This window comes from Ursus americanus, chromosome 22, assembly GCF_024610735.1.
Source record: "Ursus americanus isolate L20-20 chromosome 22, mUrsAme1.1.p, whole genome shotgun sequence".
NCBI lineage: Eukaryota > Metazoa > Chordata > Mammalia > Carnivora > Ursidae > Ursus > Ursus americanus.
Genome location: NC_142148.1, coordinates 53,645,213 through 53,659,656, shown reverse-complemented (window position 1 = coordinate 53,659,656; position 14,444 = coordinate 53,645,213). Strand labels below are relative to the sequence as shown.

The window sequence follows — 14,444 nt, the reverse complement described above, 5'->3', positions numbered from 1 at the left end:
CCTCGCTGAGCAGGGAGCTTGATGGGCGACTTGATCCCAGGACACTGAGATCATAACCTGAGTCAAAGGCAGACGCTTAACTGACTGAGCCACCCAGGCGTCCCTGTTTTTAATTTTTTGAGAAACCGCCATACTGTTTTCAACAGTGGCCCCACAGTTTGCATTCCCACCAACAGTGCATGAGTTTCCCTTTCTCCACATCCTCACCAACACCTGTTGTTTCTTGTGTTGTTGATGTTAGCCATTCTGACAGGCAGGAGGTGGTATCTCGTAGTTTTGATTTGTATTTCCCTGATAATGAGTGATCTTTCCATGTGTTTGTTGGCCATCTGGATGTCTTCTGTCAAAAAACGTCTATTCATGTGACCTGCCCATTTCTTTTTTAAGATTTTATTTATTTATTTGACAGAGATAGAGACAGTCAGCGAGAGAGGGAACACAAGCAGGGGGAGTGGGAGAGGAAGAAGCAGGCTCATAGCGGAAGAGCCTGACATGGGGCTCGATCCCATAATGCCGGGATCACGCCCTGAGCCGAAGGCAGACGCTTAACTTAACTCTGTGCCACGCAGGCGCCCCATGACCTGCCCATTTTTAAATTGGATTAGCTTTTTTGGTTATTAAGTTTTATAAGTTCTTTATATATTTTGGATACTAACCTTTTATCAGCTATGTGATTTGCAAATATCTTCTCCCATTCCACAGGCTGCCTTTTAGTTTTGTTGATTTTTTCCTTCGCTGTGCAGAAGCTTTTTATTTTGATCTAGTCCCAGTAGTTTATTTTTGCTTTTGTTTCCCTTGCCTCAGGAGACATATTTAGAAAGAAGTTGCTGTGGCCAGTGTCAGAGACATTACTGCCTATGCTGTCTTCTAAGATTTTTATGGTTTCAGGTCTCACATTTAGGTCTTTCCTCCATGTTGAGTATAATTTTGTGTGTGGTAAAAGAAATTGGTCCAGTTTCATTCTTTTGCATGTTGCTGTCCAGTTTTCCCAGTACCATTTGTTGAAGAGACTTTTTCTCATTGGATATTCTTTCCTGCTTTGTTGAAGATTAATTGACCATATAGTTGTGGGTTTATTTCTGGGTTTTCTATTGTGTTCCATTGACCTATGTGTCTGTTTTTGTGCCAGTACCATACTGTTTTGATTACTAAGCCTTGTAATATAACTTGTAGTCTTGAATTGTGATGTCTTCACTTTTTCTCTTTTAAGGTTGCTTTGGTTAGTCAAGTTCTTTTGTGGTTCCATACAAATTTAAGGATTACTTGTTCTAGTTCTGTGAAAAATACTGTTGGTGTTTTGATAGGAATGGCATTAAATATGTAGACTGCTTTGGGTAGTATGGACATTTTAACATTATTTGTTCTTCCAGTCCATGAGCGTGGAATGTCTTTCCATTTCTTTGTGTAATCTTCAATTTTTTTTCATCAGCATTTTATAATTTTCAGAGTACAGGTCTTTCACCATGTTGGTTAGGTTTATTCCTAGGTATCTTACTGTTTTTGGTGTAATTATAAATGGGATTGATTCCTTAAGGTCTCTTTCTGCTCCTTCATAACTGATGCATAGAAATGCAAAAGACTTTTGTATGTTGATTTTGAATCCTGAAACTTTCCTGAATTCATTTATCAGTTCTAGCAGTTTTTTGGTGGAGTCTTTCGGGGTTTCTATATATAGTATCATGTCATCTACAAATAGGGAACGTTTTACCTCTTCCTTTCCAATTTAGATGCTTTTTATTTCTTTTTCTTGTCCGATTGCTATGGCCAGGATTTTCAGTACTGTGTTGAATAAAAGCGGTGAGAGTGGATATCCCTGTCTTGTTCCTGACCTGAGAAAAACTGAGAGCTTTTCCCTCTTTAAGGATGATACTAGCTGTGGCTTTTTCATCTATGGCCTTTATTATGTTCCCCCTAAACCTACTTTGTTGAGGGTTTTTAATCATGAATGGATGTTGTACTTTGTCAAATGCTTTTTCTGCATCTATTTAAATGATCATGTGGTTCTTATCCTTTCTTTTATTAATGTGATGTAGTATGTTGATTGATTTGCAAATTTTGAACAACCCTTCCAACCCAGGAATAAATCCCATTTGATTGTGAGAATGATTTTTGCTGTTGTTGGATTTGGTTTGCTAGTATTTTGTTGAGGATTTTTGCATCTGTGTTGATCAGAGAAATATACCTATTGTTCTCTTTTTTGGTGGTGTCTTTATCTGGTTTTGGTATCAGGGTAATACCAGGCCTCATAGAATGAATTTGGATGTTTTCCTTCCTTTTTTACTTTTTGGAATAGTTTGAGAAGAATGGGTATTAACTCTAATTTATGTGTTTGGTAGAATTTGCCTAGGAAGCCCTCTGGTCCTGGACTTTTGTTTGTTGGGAGATTTTTGATTACTGACTCAATTTATTTGCTGGTTCTCAGTCTGTTCAAGTTTTGTTTCTTCCTGTTTCAGTTTTTGTAGTTTATATGTTTCTAGGAATTTATCCATTTTTCTGAGCTGTCCAGTTTGGTGGCATAGAGTTTTTCATAGTATTCTTTCATAATTGTTTGTATTTCTGTGGTGTTGGTTGTTATTTCTCCTCTCTCATTTGTGATTTTATTTATTTGGGTCCTTTCTTTTCTTTTTGAGAAGTCTAGCCAGGAGTTTATCAATTTTATTAATTTTTCAAAGAATCAGCTCTTGGTTTCATTAGTCTGTTCTAGTGGGTTTTTGTTTGTCTAGTTTCCATATCATTTATTTTTGCTCTAATCTTTATTATTTTCTTCCTTCTACTGGTTTTGGGTTTTGCCTGTTCTTTTTCTAGCTCCTTTAGGTATGAGGTTAGGTTGTGTATTTGAGATTTGTCTTGCTTCTTGAGGTAAGCCTGTCTTGGCTATAAACTTCCCTCTTAGGACTGCTTTTGCTGGGGTGCCTGGGTGGCATAGTCATTAAACGTCTGCCTTCGACTCAGGGTGTGATCCTGGCGTTCTGGGATCGAGCCCCACATCAGGCTCCTCCGCTGGCAGCCTGCTTCTTCCTCTCCCACTCCGCCTGCTTGTGTTCCCTCTCTCGCTGGCTGTCTCTGTCAAATAAATAAATAAAAAATCTTTGGAAAAAAAAAAAGAAAATGCCACAGACTGAGTGGCTTACACAACAGAAATTTATTTCCTTATAATTCTGGAGGTTAGAGGTCCAAGGTCAAGGGTTGGCAGGTTAATTTCATGAAGCCTCTCTTGTAGATGGCCATCTTCTTCCTGTGTCCTCAGTGGCCTTCCATCTTCCACGTCTGTGTTCTAATCTCTTCTTAATAGGACACTATCATATTAGATTAGGGCCCACTTGTAGGAACTCATTTTATGTTAATCACCTATTTAAAGACTCTGCCTCTAAATACAGTCACATTCTGAAGTATTAGGAGTTGAACTTCAACATATGACATTTCAGTGGACAGAAATCAGCCTATAATAAATATCATAACCAAGCTGTTGATGTTGATACAATCCATGGGTCTTACTTAGATTTCCCCAGTTTTACTTGTGTACTCATTTGTGCATGTGTGTGCATGTGTGTATGGGTTAGTGGGGGCAGTCTGCGTGTAAGTCTGTGTGTGTAATATATATATTGAGTTCTATACAGTTTCATTGCCATGTGGGTTCATGCATTTACTACCACAGTCAAAATACTGAACAGTTCCGGGGCGCCTGGGTGGCTCATTAGGTTAAGCGTCTGCCTTCGGCTCAGGTCATGATCTCAGGGTCCTGGGATTGACCCCACATCAGGCTCCCTGCTCAGCAGGGAGTCTGCTTCTCTCTCTCTCTCTCTCTCTCCCTCTGTCCCTCCCCAGTGCTCATTCTCTCTCTCTCAAATAAATAAAATCTTTGAAGAGAGAGAGAGAGAGACACTAAGCAGTTCCAACTCCTTAAGGATCCTTCATGCTGTTCTTTCACAAACACGCTTACATCCTTCCTGCCTACCCTCCCCTGCGCCTGACCCGACATCCACTCATCTGTCCTTCATTTCTAAAACTGTCATTTCAAAATGTTATATTAAAAAAATCATACAGAGTGTACCCGTTGGGATTGAATTTTCTCAGACGTCATACTTGCCTGGAGGTTCATCTAAACATTGCCTGAACGGCAGTTGGCTTCTTTTTATCACTGAGTATTGTTCTGTGTGATGATGTCCCACAGTTTAACACTCACCTTTTAAAGGACAGCTGGGCTGACTCCAGTTTGGGCCTGTCACAAATAAAGCCTGCTCCTCACATTCCTATGCAGATTTTATTTTATTTTTTTTAATGAACATCAGTTTTCATTTCACTGGGATAAATGCCCGAGAGTGCAAATACTGAGTTGTGTGGTAGTTACCTGTTTAGTTTTGTGAGACACGGCCTGCCTGTTACCCAGAGTGGCCTTAGCAGTTTACATTCCCACCAGCGATCTGTGCTTGCTCCAGTCTCCTCCCATCCTTGCCAGCATTTGCTGCTGTCACTCTTCCTTCAGCCACTCCGATCGGTGGTGTGTGCTAAGACAGAAGGGCTGGAGGGGCTGGGGGTGGTTAAGCTCCAGTTTAGTAATTCCTCTTGAGGGCAGGAGAGGAACAGAGCGCTCTGAGTGTCCTTCAGAATGGCCTCAGCTGCCTTAACAAGTGCAGTAGGCTGAGGGAAGTCCCAGAAGTTTATTGTCGTGGAGTTCTGGAAGCCAGAGTCCAGGACCTTGGTTTCTGGCGAGAGCCCTGTTCCTGCCTTCTCACTGTGTCCTCACCTGGCGCTTCCTCCATGGGGCCACACACAGGGAGAGAGACAGTGCTCTACTTCTTGAAAGGTTGTCGTCTTGTCAGCTCGAGACCCTACCCATCTAAGCGCACTTCACCTTAATTACCCCCTGAAAGCCTTCTCTCCAGACACAGTCACGTTGGGGGCTGACGGCTTCAGCAGAGGAACTTGGAGGGGACACAGTTCAGTCCATAGCGATTACTTCACCCCCACGTGCTAGAAACCTGAGGGGATTTTCTCTGATGTTAAGGGCAAGAACCGGGTACATCTCAGGAAAGTTGGGGGCTCCCCTGAGCTCCTGACTTTCTAAATCTCAAGCCAGCCATGTGCAGCCTCCAGCATTCGTCCTTACAGTGCTCATTTCCCTTCCTGTGTCAGGCTCCAACCTCTGCTCCTGGTAAGCTGTGAACCCTCAGCCTGTCTCTACAGTTTTCAGGGCATTGCCCTGTGACCACAATTCTCTAAGATTTCGAAGAGGAGTTGTTGATTTCAGTTTACCTAGCCTTTTTCTTATTGGGGAGATGGAGCTCTTTACATGTCAGACCGGAGACTAGAACTGGTATTATGTTTTTAATTTGGGTTTCTGTATGTTCACTGTTAGGACATAGAAATATGATGGGTTTTCATCTGCTGGTCCCACCACCTTGCTGAGCTCACTCATTAGTTCTTGGGGCAGGGGAGGGGGGAGTTGCCACACGTGGCTTCTCAAACCTGTCCCTGCAGTCAGTCCCGTGGCTCTTCTCTCCCAGTGCCGCGTCTGCCCACATGTGGCCACTGAGCGGTTCTGCCGTGGGGACTGCCTCAGACCCCTGGGGAGTGGGTGGCTTGTCTGGGCTCCCAGCTCTGGGTGTTCGTGTCCACGGTGAGTGTGTGGTGGCCTTGCTTAGGCCTTCTCCATCAGGAAGGTAATTCCTGGGTTGATTTAAGATGAAAAGTTCAGACTGCATTTGTCTGCACACCAGCTTCCTTGAAACGACCCATCTGGGGCTTTCCTGGGCCTCCCGTCCCCTTTTGGGCTTATTTCTAGGACACACTTGTGAATGGATTCTAGGTATCCATTTGTGTTCTTTCCCTCAGCTTTTTAGTATAAAAAGTATAAACACACAGAAAAGTTGACGTAATGTACAGTGACCAGTCCCACACTACAACCTTAATCTGACAGTCGTTAACCATGCCGTGAGAACTTGGGTTATTTGTCTACACCGGCCTTCGTAGTTCTCTGTACTGTGTGTATGTCTGTGTGTTTTCACATTCGAAAATAAGTGACGGATACAGTGAGACTTGGCTTCTAAATAGTTCACAGGCAACGTCTACCAACCACAGTCCTGCTGTAACACCTGAGAAACCTAATCGTAATTATCTAACACTCTCCAATATTCTGACCATATTTACATTTCTCTAATTATTCAAAAATGTCTTCTACGGTAAATTTTTTGGAACTAGGGTACAATCGAGGGTGACGCGCTCACCTGTCAACGCTGTTCTGGCGGCAGCAACAGCTGCTTGCTTGTGCTCACAGAACCTGTGGGTCAGGGGTTCGTACGGGGCAGATGGCCCGCCTCTGCTCCACGTCACTGGGCTGGGAAGACTGGACAGCTCAGGTGACCCAGAGGCCGGGGCTGGAACCATGTGCGGGCTCCTCTCTGTGGGGCTCTGCTCCTGGAGGGAGTGTCACAGGGGGCGCCAGGGGGACCACACGGCAGGCAGGCACAAGGTTTCTGACCTCAGAAATCACTCCATGTCACCCTCACCCAGACCCTGCAAGGCACCGGAAGGGACACAGGCTGCTCTGGGTCGGGAGCGTCCAGGTCACGCTGCAGAAGGGGATTTGGGGGGAAAGTGCCGTTGAGGCCGTCTTTGGAAAGTATGGTCAGCCTGCCTCGATGTGTTTAGTCTTTTTAACCTGGAACACCTGATACACCCCCACAAGCTGTGTCTTTGGGGAGACCTGGCACTTGTCTTGTAGGCCGTCCCACATTATGGATCTGACAGTGTCCTTCAGTCCTTATACTTCCTTTAAATTGGAAACTAGCTCTGAAGGCCTCATCAGGTTCACAGTAGCCTATGTGGCAGAGATCCACTTGCTTTAAAATGTGACCAGGGGATAACCGCTAGCGCCCTGTTTTATCTTCTGCAATAAAACCCAGATGAGTGCAAGTTAGAATTGAGGAGGTGATGGACACAGACACGGAGAGACAGAGGGTGCCCCGTGCTCCCGGTGGGACACTGCGGGGCACACGCCTGAGCCTCGTCATGGGGGGGCGTCAGGCAGGCCTCAAGGGAGGAAATGTTCAAGGGGAGAGGAACGGAGGGCCTGTATCTGTCAAAATTTTCAGTGTCACACTAGACAAAGGCCACAGAAACATCCCAAATTCAAGGAGGCTAAAACAGCCTGCCAGACGAAGGCACTGCCTGAGGGAGGAAGGGGCATAACTGGGCCAGTTGACAGAATTGGGATGCAGGTGGTATGAAGCCAGACGTTCCTGACAGCCATGTGAGAACACACTCACCTCCTTAGGAAACAGTGCAGGCGTGTGTGTGTGCATGTGTGGGTGTGTATACACTCGTGTGCCCGTGCCTGCAGAGAGCACCCGCCACAGTGCGCACAGGGGATGCTGCCAGCCGGTGAGCCTGGGTGAAGGGCGCGTAGATGGTTTCTGTAATAGCCTTGCCCCTGTTGTAGAAGTTTGAAACTACTTCCAAACAAAGACTGAGTATTAAAGGTAACAGAAGAAAATTAACTGAAGGAAGATTCCATGTCTGGCTGTTATTAAAATCAGGGCTGTCCTCAGAGAACAAGATGAATGTGTATCAATACTGAAAAGCAGTTCTGATCTTCACAATGAAATGCAATAAACACAGATATAATGGCCATGAGCTTATGATGTGTTGAAAACATCTCTTTACCCTCAGTTCTGAGATTTTAAGGACAGGACGAGGTGACAGTGTCTTTACGAGAAGAGAAGGAGCAGTGCTCAGGAGAAAAATGTGTAGACTCGGTAAGCATGAATAATCCAATTGAAACAACTTCAGGGTTCCATCACCTGCTTCTCAAATCCTCAGAAGCAGGATAATAACGTGGTTGTTGGCGTGGCCCCGGGGAGAGAGGTGTGCGTGCGTTGCCAGTAGCGCTGGAAAGCGGTTCCGAGGACGCCGCTCTGCAAACACGGGGGCTGCTGGCTCTTGGCCTTGAGAACGGACCGCTGTGGAAAAAAAGCAAATAAGCAACAGTGCAGTTTACATGAAGATACTGACAACGGATGGTTGACAGTGACTGGCATTTCCACGCTGTGAGGCGGCGGGGGCAAGGCTCGTGGCGCCGTTCCGTCTCGTGGCGCCTTGGCTTACCCCCCCAGCGGGCGTCTGTTGCCCACCGCTGTCTGCTGGCCAGCGGATGCTGAGAAGCAGCAGATAGTGCAATCGAATCACCGCCTGCACCCTGCTGAAAGCTTGGCGTGTGTGTCTAATAACAAAGGTCAGAGGAGACTTTGAGGAGCTTCATATACTTTAAGTTTAATTAGGTGTTTTCCTTCAGATTGTTTAAATTATAATTGGAAATAACCATGACAGAAATGAAAAAAATATGAAAGGTCTTCAGAGCAGTGGTTTGTATGTCCATGACGTAGCCACCTCTGATGGTCCAGACGGGTCTCGTTTCCTCCCGGGAGTGGAGCAGGCTTTCTTCTCCGTGGCACGGTGGCATCTGGGCCCGGGTCAGTCCTGCACTGGGGGGTGCTGAGTGCCTCCCCCACGACATGCCCTTCGCCATCCCCTTCCCCCCTGTGATAACCGGCAGTGTCTCCAGGCATTGCCAGATGCTCCTCGGGGAACACAATCGTCCCTGGTTGGGAGCCACTGCAATGATCTGAATTGAGCCTCTGGTTTAAAAAAAAATAACTTTGTCATCTGTATTTTAACCCATTTTGCTGCAGAGTCAGAAATGCAAGGATGAAGTGTCCCAGCTCAATCACAAGGTCCTTCAGCTAGGAGAGGAGGCCTCTCTCCACCAGGCCCAGACGGAGAAGAACCGCGTCACCATTCAGCTGTTAACACGGAGACTGGAGGAGGTGGGCCAGCAGGAGGAGCGGCAGGTGAGGGTCTAAAACATCAGGAACAGCCTTAAAATGGCTGGAGGTAGACTTATCCCTCAGGTAAAGAGAGACTTGATCAGTACATGCCCTGGAGAATTTGTAGACGTCAGCGGCTTTGGCAAATCCTCGATATCTAGAAAAAGTAGCAGAAAAGAATTCAATCCTGATGCCTGGAGAGTGAGTGGGTAGACCTCTCAGGAGGACGTTGGGACAAAATGAACATCAAGTGCCTCAACAGTGTCGGTGCGCCGGACTGTAATTCTGCTTCCGGGACTTTGATCTGGTCATCGTGGAAAGACTTAGCCGGAAGTATTGTCATTGCTGTGGTATTTATAATAGCAAAAAAATTAGAATTCGTTTGAATCTTGAGTAATACTGAATGAGTAAATTATGGTGCAGCCATTAAAAATCATGTTTCCAATAATATTTAATGTCGTGGGGAGATGCTCAAGATATGCCAAAAGCGTAGCACCCGGTGCTGTACTAGTCTCACCGCTAGAAATGCGTATTTGGAAGAAGGGCTGAGATCGCAGCACAGTGTCAGGTGTGGTCCTCAGGCTGCTGGGATGATGAGTGATTTAAATTTCGTAGTATTTGCTTTCTGTACATTTCTGAAGTTTCTACATTAAACATATCGATGCTGACATATTACTTACATTTGTGAAATTCATTTTTTAAAAACAGGGTGAGCACATCCAAAGACTTGAACTTAAACTCGAACACATGAATCAGGAACGTCAGAGCCTGAGACTGTCACAGTCACAGCTGAGAGAGAGCCTTGAAGAAAGTCAAGACCAGGTGGGTGTGCATGATGGCCAGCGGCTGGGTCTCAGCTGGGAAGAAAGTCAGCACGGTTTAGCACTGACAGAGCCTTGCCAGGACTGGTCTGGCCCAGAGGGGTTGTTAGGCTGGCCTGAGGTTACATAGCTGTTGGGCACTACGGTCCCAGGACTGCAGTCGAGCCTCCAGGGGTGGTTGAGCCATCCGTGGGCAGAGCTGTGCTTCGGTTTATGCACAAGGGAAGGAGGCCGGTAAGCAGTGCTTTTGGATGTGACATCTGCAAATCAGAAGAGCAAGGAGAGTGACAGGTGGCTTCTGAGGTGTGGGGGGTGGCGTGAGATCCAAGGACACAGGGTGGAGTAGTCCCAGTGGTTAGCAAGCTCAATGCCCCTGTCCGACACTCATACAGGCTTATGTGTGCACAGAAGCCCTGAACTTGCACACATGTGTGGGTGTCGAGGTCCTGCCTCCTGCCTTCTCTCCTGCTCCAGCATTTATCTGGTGCGCCAGGTTCTCAAGGTGCAGAGACAGGGAGGTGGAGAGACTGCAGTCTCGGACAAGTTAAATGTGAGCAGGACGGGCCAAGCAAGGACCTTGGGGTGCCCTGACAGCGTGAGGTGCAGGGACACAAGAGAGGGGGAGCTGGTTCTTCCTAGGGGAGCAGCAGGGAGAATGGCGGGTGTGTGACTGCGGGAGGTGCCCTGAGGGCCCAGTGTGGACTTAGATGTGGGGTGCGCTTAGAGGGCTGGGGGCTGCAAGAAGGAAAAGAGGGGCCATGGGTGAAGGTCCCAAGCGTGGTGTGGGAGGGGTCTCTACCCATTGGCCTGAGGCCCAGGACCATCCTCCCTTGCGCGTGGCACCTGCGTACCTCCCTCACTGAGCCTCTTCACAGGCTACCCAACTGGCCCCTGGCCTTACAGCTGGACTTGCTGTGGGCACCTCCCCCACGTACCCAGGGCCTTAGGACGTGCTTTTGGGGGCTCGTGTGGGCTCTCGGCCTTCCCACTGCAAACAAGCACTGTCCTAGCGGTGCTTCTGAGCATTTGGGGGATCCCTTCTCTGTCTTTCCTTAAGTCTGAAAGGAACCTTGAGAAATTGCCTTGGCCAGTTTCATTCTAGGAGTCAGCCATTGTCACGGGCAGAAGATGCCTTACTTAAGCAGTCCTTCTGTGACGTGAGCTGGTTTCCCCTTCTTTGTGGTTTGGAAGAAGACCCCCAAAACTACATGGATGAACGTTCCCATGAGGGAAGTAAGAGGAGCCTACAGGGTGCTTAAGGAACCTCTGGACGGGCGGCGGGAAGGGTGGGCGCGGAACCACACGGGAGGGAGCCAGGGCCGTCACTGGCACACTTGCGGGTGGTTCTGAAGAGGAGGGCCCAGAGGTAGAAAGAGAAGCTTGGACAGATATAAGCAGGGGAGCAGCTTGGGGGGAGACCATTACAGGGCCTGGCAGAGGGACTCTGCGCAGCTCAGAGTGGGGTGTGGGAGCAGAATGCTGCACGCATCACACGCCCCTGGGAATCCCCATCTTGGCTCGGTTCTGAGTTGCAGCGTGTCGAGCCACGCCCGAACCTGGCAGCTGGTAACACTGTTTACCTTCTCCTTCACGGTCTGTGGGCCCGCCGGCGCACCTGGTCTGTTTTCACTTGATGTCTCGGGGCGGGGAGGGGGCTGTTGCAGTCCAGTGGGGTTGGGGTGGGCGTCATCTGAAGGCACAGCCGGATCACGTGTTTGAGAGCCCTCGGCTCGCAGGCTGGTACGTGGGGTTGGCTGGTGCCGGGGGGCGCAGGGGTGCTGTCAGCTGGAGCACCGCACCTGGCCTCTCAGTGGCGTGGGGTTCTCTGAGCGCAGCAGCAGGGCCGCTCTGATAGGAGAGGCGACCCAGTGTCCTTAGAGGAGCAGACAGAGCTGCCATGCTCCTTAGGACTGTACCACGGCATTCCAGAACATTACTGCCCCCACATTCTCTTGGTCCAGCTTGGATTCAGGAGGAGGGCACAGAGCCCACCTCTCCATGGGGGAGGACACAGTCCTCACCTCTCAGCACAAAGAGGGCAGAGCCCCCATCCCTCAAGGGGCAGGAAAAGCAGCTTATGAGCTCCTGTGGGCAGAGCCGATTGCTGAGGCGGCTCGCTGCCATGCCCCAGCTCCCAGAACACGAAGACCCTCATTTCCCGGCTGTGGGCGGCCCCAGTGCTCTCTGGAGACATCTTCCCCTTGCTATGTGATGGTGGAGGTGGGGTCTCCAGAGCGGGTCCAGGCTCCAGCTAAGTCTCCCTTCCACCAAGAGGGAGATGAGGGGGCTCAGGAGGCAATCGGGATGGGGGGCAGGGGTGGAGGGTGTTATGGGCTGCTTGCTCTGCACAAAGAGCTGCAGGGTAGGGCCACAGACACAGAGACCTCGTGCTGGGCCAGACAGTGGTCTTCCCGCAGGAGCTTGTCCCAGGCGCCAGGGTTCGGAGCAGAGGAATGGTGGTAGTGGGTGGCGGCTAGGGGCATGGGGACAGAGTGCTTTAAGAACTAGCGCCATCAGGGTGTGGGGGAGTGCTGTCAGAGAGCAGGAGCACCTTTGGGATGGCGGGTGCTCTGACGTGGTGTCACTGGGGCCTGGTCTGGGGCTCGGCTTCCGACTGGGGTGTCTGCAGGATGACTGTCTGAAGCATGAAAGTCGGGCTACATTTGTAGGGGTGTGTTTTCAAACTGGTTCTCCACTCTCTGTACCTCTCTCTTAGGGTTCCCAGACCCAATTCCAGCATCATATAGGGGGCTCCCCAGACACAACACGCAATTATCAGACACCAGCAGGGTATCTGAGAATTCAGTTCTGTTATGACATTGTCTGCCTTGAGACAGCATCAGACCCCCAGGTGAAGGGTTTAGTCCTACGAGACTGCCCTCCTCCCACCTCAGAGGCCAGCTCCGGGCCCAGGCTTTTACCTGTGCTTCTCACCAGCCACCTGCGGATTGGAGCCTTCAACCACCTCCTCCTGGGGTTGGACCGATCTGCTAGCATGGCTGACAGAACTCAGGGAGACACGGCACTTCCTAGTTAAAGCATATGATAACGGAAACCAATCAATAGCCAGAGGAAGAGATCCGTAGGGCAAGGTCTCAAACATCTGTCCTCCTGGAGCTCGAGCCTGCCGGCGGCACATGGAACTGTTCTGGTTCACCCAGCATGGAAGGTCTCCAGAAAAGGGGCCGGGGACTGTCCTCTTGGGTCTTTCTGGAGGCTTCATTACACAGTTGTGGTTGACCAAGTCATTGGCCACTGGCTGTTTCAGCTTCCAGCTCCTCTTCCCTCCAGGGAGGTGGGGGTGGGACTAAAAGTTCCAATCCTTAATCCTTAATCCCAGTCCAAAAATCACCTTCAGTAATGACAAGACATCTTTTCCAACTCTGTGGCTCTGAGGCATTGTCAGGACCTGGGGATGAGGACCGGGTGTCTCTGAGAAATGTATTCTGCACGTCTGATCTTATACACCATTTTACTGCACTCTCCCGAGAGTATGGTAGCCGTTCTGGAAACCGCGGGGGTGTGTTTCTCGGGACGACCCCTGTCCTAAGAGTAGTCACACAGTACAGTGACGACATGGTCCCCCGAGATGGCCCTCAGAGACGCACAGGGACACAGTGACCTCGCTCTTGCCCTTGAGTAGCCATAGCTGGCCCCCTGCCCGTCTCTCTGACCCCCCCTCACACTTGCCCTAAGTGTGACCCTGGACGGAGCCACTTCCGTCTCCCATCTGTGGGGCCTCAGAGGTGTGTGAGGGCTGACACGGCCAGTTAGGGTGCCAAGGAGATTCTGAGTATTCTAGGCGAAGCCTCCAGAATCAAAGTGATTTAAACGATGGTTCATACAAGGATCGGCCGCTCTGTGCACAGTGCAGTAATAATGGCCCCGCACAGCGTCATGAAATCTTGCCGTCTCTGTGGTCGGGGAGCTGGGTGCCGGGGTGCTTCTGCACGTGCTGGCAGGGTCCCTTCGACGTTCATCATGTGCTCCGTTGCCCTCTGTGGCCGTGGCCTCAGCTGTGTCAGGGCTGGGAGCTCTCTGCTTAAAGGAAAATCACCATGCATGGCCTGCGTGGGTTGCAGTAGTTAAATGGACTCTCTCAAGTCTGCGGAAGGGTAAACCAGACAGAGTATAGCATGATTCTCCCCTGGGTGCAGTGGGAAGTTCAGCATCACCACTTTGGGGACACAGACCTGTGTGACTGTCTCTGTGCAGAAGCTCTGGCCAAGCCGGAGTGTGGCTGTCAGAGTTCAGACGAATGGGTTCTTGATGAACCCTGCATTTAGCTGCAGGTTCGGGGACCAGAGGAGGGAGGATGCTTCGTGTGCCCTTGCAGTTGTAGGCTCTCTGTAAGCACGGAGCCTCGTGCGTCTGGTAGTGACCCCGTAGCTGTTGCAGTCACGCCAGCGCTGTCATGGCCTTCTCCCCGGGGCAGCTGCACAGAGCCAGGCTGGGGCTGAGGCTGGCACAGTCCCAGCACCTGGAGGAGGTTCATCAGCTGCAGGAGCAGATGCAGTGGCTGGTGCCCGGGGACCGTGTGACCGAGCTGCAGCAGCTGCTGGAAGAGGAACGGCAGGCAGCTCAGCGGCTCCGCGAGGAGTGCCTTCTCCAGGAGGAAAAAGGGAGGCGGCTGGAAACACAGTGGGTGAGTGGGGACAGGGCCGCGAGGCCCTGCTGATGGTGATGGCGGTGGGGAGGTTGGATCACTGGTCACTCGGCCACACACGGCCATCCCACCTCCTAGAGGTCTGGTTGTACCGCAGCCACAGAACCCCGATTTTCACTCTGAACAATGTGGGAC

At 49.8% G+C, this 14,444-nt stretch overlaps 1 protein-coding gene across 3 annotated transcripts in view; it reads left to right on the top strand.

Annotated features, from left to right (window-relative positions):
* Nucleotides 1-14,444, top strand: part of NINL (ninein like) — a 169,385-nt gene that overhangs the window by 148,995 nt on the left and 5,946 nt on the right. Inside the window, exons 21-23 of one of the 3 annotated variants that reach the window (XM_045810897.2) lie at nt 8,688-8,846; nt 9,531-9,644; nt 14,079-14,288. In XM_045810897.2, coding sequence (XP_045666853.2) covers nt 8,688-8,846; nt 9,531-9,644; nt 14,079-14,288 — 483 coding nt within the window. Of the gene's footprint in view, nt 1-8,687; nt 8,847-9,530; nt 9,645-10,734; nt 12,737-14,078; nt 14,289-14,444 lie in introns of those variants that run through there. The other 2 variants (XM_045810898.2, XM_045810901.2) reach the window with 2 other exon arrangements.